General features: G+C 34.8%; 1 protein-coding gene across 2 annotated transcripts; it reads left to right on the top strand.

Annotated features, from left to right (window-relative positions):
* The first annotated feature begins 1,094 nt into the window (after positions 1 to 1,094).
* On the top strand, positions 1,095 to 4,716 carry LOC105114599 (G-type lectin S-receptor-like serine/threonine-protein kinase At1g11410). 2 transcript variants are annotated; one of them, XM_011011191.1, is made up of 7 exons: positions 1,095 to 2,716; positions 2,872 to 2,928; positions 3,217 to 3,359; positions 3,478 to 3,688; positions 3,767 to 4,004; positions 4,112 to 4,262; positions 4,338 to 4,716. In XM_011011191.1, the coding sequence occupies exons 1-7, from the start codon at positions 1,450 to 1,452 to the stop codon at positions 4,629 to 4,631; spliced, it is 2,361 nt and encodes a 786-aa protein (XP_011009493.1). In that variant the 5' UTR covers positions 1,095 to 1,449; the 3' UTR covers positions 4,632 to 4,716. The 2 variants fall into 2 exon arrangements, with proteins under 2 accessions (XP_011009493.1, XP_011009492.1); XM_011011190.1 differs by having other exon boundaries at positions 2,797 to 2,928.
* The last annotated feature ends 1,940 nt before the right edge of the window (positions 4,717 to 6,656 follow it).

The following is a 6,656-nucleotide window of genomic DNA, read 5'->3' as shown; positions in this document are numbered from 1 at the left end:
GGGGGGGGGGGGGGGGGTTAATTCCATTGATCGTCTACCAAGTTTTCTTTCTTCGTCAATAAAGCAGATAAAATATTTATTTAAGTTTTTTATTGCCGAAACTTTCCAAGGTGACAATTAAGAACTGATTATTTATAATCCATCGATTTCTCCTCGAGATAGGGAGCCGCCTTGACCACCTGAGTCTAGGTTTGGGGTTTTTTTTAAAGGGAAATTAAGTTCCTTTTAATTGTTTTATAGAAAAATGTAATTTTGTTGATATTAATGATATTATATTACTACTATAATTATTGAAGATTTAAATAAAAAATTTTAATTATTAAAATTTCAAATGATTTTTCTTTAATAAATCCTCTAATTTGTTTTCCTCCTTCTCGAATGTCTATAATGATACCTTTTCTATTGTTTGAAAACTAGAATTGATCTAGAATTCATCAACATGGAACATGAATTAGTTTAGTTTGAGAAAAATAAAAACTTTCGAGATCGGATCAAAACTCGAGTATTAATTTATTGATTTGTTTTGTTAAAATAACTTTATTTTGATTATTTTTTGAAATTTATTTTGGTTATCCAGGATTGTTCTTCAAATTGACTTGGATCTTGTGCCAATTCAATCATCAAATCAGATTTTAAATCTATGTTATTTTTATGTCTCTTAATCTCAGAAATCTTTAGCTGCCACTTATTAATAATTAATGGGAACAAGTCAGCAGTATTAGGTCCCTTCGATAGAAAAATCAAGAATGCAATTAGATATCAAAGTCACTCAATGAGGATAGATCCAATAACTTTATCACTTGAAATCTTAACACAACTAGAAAATCTATTCTTCAATCTACCATGGATTCCTCAGTAAATCTGCAATCAATACACAAAAAAAAAACCCTAAAAAAGAACATAGTTCAGAAAAAAAAATCGTTATTTACATTGGGAACCAAAATTAATCAAACCTAACAAATGAGAAAGCAATTAGTTTTATGTTGACTGATTGGAGAATTCTAGTCTTTACCAAATTTGGTTAGTAGATTCCCCCCCATAATAAACGTTATGAGATATAAGATGAAGAAAATTGAGCCGAGGTCGCTCTTGGAAATCACAAAGAATTTCATTTTTATATATAGACAAAAAAATTCTTTATATAAACTTATCTTGCTTTGATAGTTTTTTCCTCCTCCTTTTTACTTCCAAATGATCACTACATCACATGACCATGATCTTTCTTCCAATTCAAACTTGCCGTTAAATGGCGAAGAATCTTTTTTAATTTCAAGAATCCAACATCTTTCTTGGTGTGTGTGCTGCAGCATATTTTATAAAATTCCTAGAGCGCAGATATGTAATTATCAGCCAAAGAAGTCAAGGCATATCATCTTGTTTAAAGGTACAAGCACCTCCTCAAAGCAAGAGTAACGCCAGTTATCAGCCAAAACAAGTCCAAAAGCTCAAATGAATGCAGACAGACTGTTTCTGTATTCTTTGCTTTTGATTCTCCAATTCACTTTTTGTGCTTCCAAAGACTCCATAAACAGCAGCCAAATCATCATAGATGGTGATGTTTTGATTTCCAGAGGAAATAATTTTGCGTTAGGATTTTTCAGTCCGGGAAAATCTAGCAATAGATATCTTGGGATTTGGTACCATAAATTACCTGAACAAACAGTAGTGTGGGTAGCAAACAGGAACCATCCAATCACTGGCTCCTCAGGGGTTTTGTCATTTGATGAATATGGAAACCTCAGTCTCTATAGTGACGGCAATCGAAATGTTTCAGTATGGTCTGCAAATGTTTCAGGGGAGGAAGCTGATACTTCTGTAGCTCAGCTTTTGGATTCAGGAAACTTTGTTTTGGTTCAAGAAAGTGGAAATATTTTATGGCAAAGCTTTGATTATCCAACACACTATGTATTGCCAGGAATGAAACTTGGGCTGGATCTGAAAACAGGTCTTGACCGGTTCCTGACATCGTGGAGATCAGCTGATGACCCTGGAATTGGAGACTACTCATATAGGGTCAACCCTAGTGGTTCACCACAAATCTTTCTCTACAAAGGTGAAAAACGTGTCTGGCGAACCTCCCCTTGGCCTTGGAGACCACAGAGGAGGTCATACAACTCTCAATTTGTAAATGATCAAGACGAGATAGGCATGACAACTGCTATCCCTGCTGATGATTCTGTTATGTTGAGACTACTGGTAGATCATTCAGGATTTGTTAAGGCAGTAAAATGGCATGAAAGCGATGGCCAGTGGAAGGAGACGTGGAGGGCACCACGGTCTAAATGCGACTCGTATGGATGGTGTGGTCCGTATAGTACTTGTGAACCTACTGATGCTTATAAATTCGAATGTTCTTGTTTTCCTGGATTCGAGCCCAGGAATCCAAGTGATTGGTTGCTGAGAAATGGGTCTACCGGTTGTGTCAGGAAGCGGTTAGAGTCTTCATCTGTATGCAGGAATGGAGAAGGGTTTCTGAAGGTAGAAATTGTGTTTCTTCCTGATACTTCTGCAGCAGTCTGGGTGGATATGGATATGAGTCATGCAGACTGTGAAAGGGCATGCAAGAGGAACTGTTCATGCTCTGCATACGCGAGTGTAGATATTCCAGACAAAGGCACTGGTTGTTTGACATGGTATGGGGAGTTAGTTGATGCAGTTCGATATAACATGAGTGACAGATATGATCTGTATGTTCGAGTCGATGCACTTGAATTAGGTACTTTTTTCTGCTTTGTTTCGGTTACTGCCATTTGAAACAAAAATTCTGAATTCCTCAATATTTTCACTTTCATGCAGCTCAGAATGCGAGGAAATCAAATAATTATCTTGCAAAGGAGATTCCTGCCATTCTAATTCCCACTGTTTCTTCAGCTTTGCTGGTCATTAGCATAGTAGCTTATTTTTGGCGTAAGAGGAGAGGAAATAAAGGTAAGACAAAGCAAGAAAAACTACACATGGTAGAGTAAGAAATTAGGAAAATATTGAAATTAGGAAAATATTAAAAGCTGAAATATTACTTTAGCAGCATAAACACAAGGTTGTTATATGCAATATTCACAGCTAGATGTTGTTATCGACTGTCAGTGTTACCTGTCAAAAACTTTTTTCGCAGCGGGTTACTTGTAATAAAGCTCATATTATATATGTCCAACATTTTGTGCCTTTCTTAGAAATATATTATTCTGCTTAATTTTTGTGATTATATCTTCAAAATAGGTACCTGGGTGGCAAATGAGCTCCAGAGAAGTAGCAGTGATCAAGATTTGCCATATTTCAAACTCAGCACAATATCTGCGGCAACCAACAATTTTTCTCCAGATAACAAACTTGGACAAGGAGGTTTCGGCTCAGTCTATAAGGTCATCTCCTGTGCATTATATCAGAAGTGTGTTTTAAGTCTTTGATATGATTCATTTTGATGATTTTTGAACTGATTATTCTGAGTTATAAAAGTTGATTCCTGTAATATGATTTTAGGGTGTGCTACCTGATGGCGAGAAGATTGCTGTAAAGAGACTGTCAAACAATTCAAGACAAGGGATAGAAGAATTTACAAACGAAGTTAAGGTAATTGCAAAGCTTCAGCACCGAAATCTTGTGAAACTTGTAGGCTGTTGCATTCAGGGAGGAGAACAAATGCTAATATATGAGTACATGCCCAACAAGAGCTTGGATTCATTTCTTTTCAGTAAGTTTCTCATCGACATTTGACAGTCTACATCAGTTTAATACAGTTGAAATGAAAAGGTGAAATGTTTTGTTACAGATGAAACAAGAAAGTTGTTCTTGGATTGGAGCAAAAGGTTTGACATTATTGTTGGTATCGCTCGTGGAATCCTATATCTTCACCAGGACTCAAGGTTGAGAATCATTCACAGGGACTTGAAATGCAGCAACATTCTATTGGATGCAGAGATGAATCCAAAAATCTCAGATTTTGGAATTGCTAGAATATTCAAAAGCGACCAAATTCTGGACATCACAAAAAGAGTTGTGGGAACATAGTAAGTACATTTACTCACCCAGAGATATAGATTAATAGAATCCATGCATGGATTTTCATCAAGAATGATAACATTACCCGGCAATCTTTCACATTTTTCTTGTGCAGTGGCTACATGTCACCTGAGTACGCAGTGTTTGGAAAATTCTCGTTGAAATCAGATGTGTTTAGTTTTGGAGTCATGTTACTGGAGATTGTAAGTGGAAAGAAGAACAACGAATTTAATCCTCAAAATCCTGCGCAGACCTTGATTGGACTAGTAAGAAACTTCTAGCACTATACCTAGAGTTAAATTTTGATCTCCTCCTGTATGCTAATGCTATGAATCACACAGGTGTGGGAGCTGTGGAAGGAAGACAGAGCACTGGAGATAGTCGATTCATCACTTCAGGTGTTGTATCATCCTCAAGAAGCTTTGAAATGCATTAAAATCGGTCTTTTGTGCGTGCAAGAAGATGCCTCTGAAAGACCATCCATGTTAGCAGTTGTTTTCATGTTTAATAGTAGCGAAACAACCATTCCTTCTCCGAAACAGCCTGCTTTCACTTTCAGAGAACCTTGCATTAGTCCTCACGTAGCAGTGTCTGGCTGTTTGAATGTGACAATGACTGACATTGAAGGTCGTTAGTTAAAGATGTGCACCTGCTTTTATGACTTTGTACTTTAGATTCTTGAAGTAACGGGCTCTGCAAGGTGCCACTAAATATTTGTAATAATGCTAGCTTTCACTCCCTTCACTTATTGAAGGACTAAATGAAAATTGTTAAAGAATAAACTGGGATCAGCTTACTGCACTTGATGAGAAAAAAAAAGAAAACCCTGATAAATCGTTAACGCAAGCAAAAAAGGAGAAAAACACAGCAGACAAGAAGTTGACAGAGTTCTTAAATCAGAACAGGAATCCTAGACCAAAAGCACTGTCTAACAACAGGAGACAAAAACAGACCACTAACAGAAACTTTGTGGGTCACGAAAGTTTTTCTGAAATGGGTTCCGCAGCATAATATGGTTTTTAGATATTAGGAGGATGCATTACAAGAGTTTGTTGCACTTCTTAAAAAAAATATATATAAAAGTTTTCTGAGGGTATTTTTTATATGAAATTTCCATGTCAGAGTGATACAGATGACTTGTGAGCTACCACATTTGTTTAAATAGTAGTCTTGAGAGGCTGCTAAGGATCAGTCAAGAATTTGAACATGGAAAGAGACGTTTGTTATTACATTATTTATATGCATACAAACAAACTAGAGTTCCCCTTCTACACGTACATGATGTAGGAACAAACTGTTAGTTGCTCCTAAAAGCCTCCACTGATAGTAGGGGATAAATTTAATCCTATATCCCACTAGATCATAGCATCTCAGTTGAAATTCCATCATGGATCTCATAGCGGCCCGCCCCAACGTTTCCGACCCCAAGAGAAAGAGAATGATTGCCATAAAAGAAATAAACTTTCCCGCTGCCATAAGTTTAGGATTTGGGAGCAATCGTGCGGTTTGTTTTTGCTAGGATTATTGTAATTAATTTACAGCAATTATGAAAGAAATTTTTGCAGTTTATTCTCTAAAATAAAAGCTTATCATTGTAAAAAAAAACTATAATAATAGTTACACCAATTATCAACAAAATAGTGCAATTCATGTGTTGCCACTATTAATGCTATAATTTGTGGCCAAGTTGTCTTACTATTGACGTGTAACAGTCTAAACTGTGCGACTCAATCAATGTTAAAAGATCCGAACTTATCCTCTTTATTTGAGGGTAATTTTTTTTTCAAAAATTCGGCAGAGTTCCGTTTGCATTCAGGACATCTCAAATTATCGATTATTATCAATTTACTCAATTAACCCATCATCACAAGGTCCCATAATTCCGGACCTTATATCAAACCTCATAATTCCACACGTCATACAACCCACACGATATATATCTTACGAATAAGTTTAATATGAACATATTCCAATACATCATATCATAAAATTTAAAAGAAAAGGAATACTAATATGCAAATAAAGTATTTACAATAGAAGAAGTGTTCTTAAATATTTCAAAAGGGTTAATTACAAGATAGATAACTAAAATACTACATGCTAAGCTGAATTTTTATAAATACGTTAAGGTTTGCACAAAAGCATACCACATAAACATGTTAATTCCTTTTTGTTTTAAGTTAAATATTTACATAAGTTTCATAAAGTAGAGTCCTAAACTAATGATCTTCCTGGATAATTGATGGACATATTACATAAATAAATGTACCATTATATATATATATATATATATGTATGTCCTACGAGTAAGTTCAATATGAACATAGTCCAACACATCATATCATAAAAATTTAAAAGAAAAGGAATACAGACATGCAAAGAAAGTATTTACATTATTAGAAGTGTTCTTAAATATTTCAAAAGAATTAATTACAAGATAATTAAAATACTACGTGCTAAGCTGAACCTTTATAAATACATCAAGGTTTGCTCAAAAGTATACCACATAAACACGTTAATTCTCTTTTATTTTAAGTTAAATATTTACATAAACTTCACAAAGTAGAGTTCTAAACTAATGATCTTTCTAGATATTTGATAGACCTGTTACATAAATAAATGTACCATTATGTTGATAAAGAACATATATATATATATAT

Source organism: Populus euphratica, unplaced genomic scaffold (assembly GCF_000495115.2).
Source record: "Populus euphratica unplaced genomic scaffold, PopEup_1.0 scaffold549.1, whole genome shotgun sequence".
NCBI classification, from domain to species: Eukaryota; Viridiplantae; Streptophyta; class Magnoliopsida; order Malpighiales; family Salicaceae; genus Populus; species Populus euphratica.
Note: the sequence above shows the minus strand (reverse complement) of the source record. Positions and strands in the feature narration are given on the sequence as shown.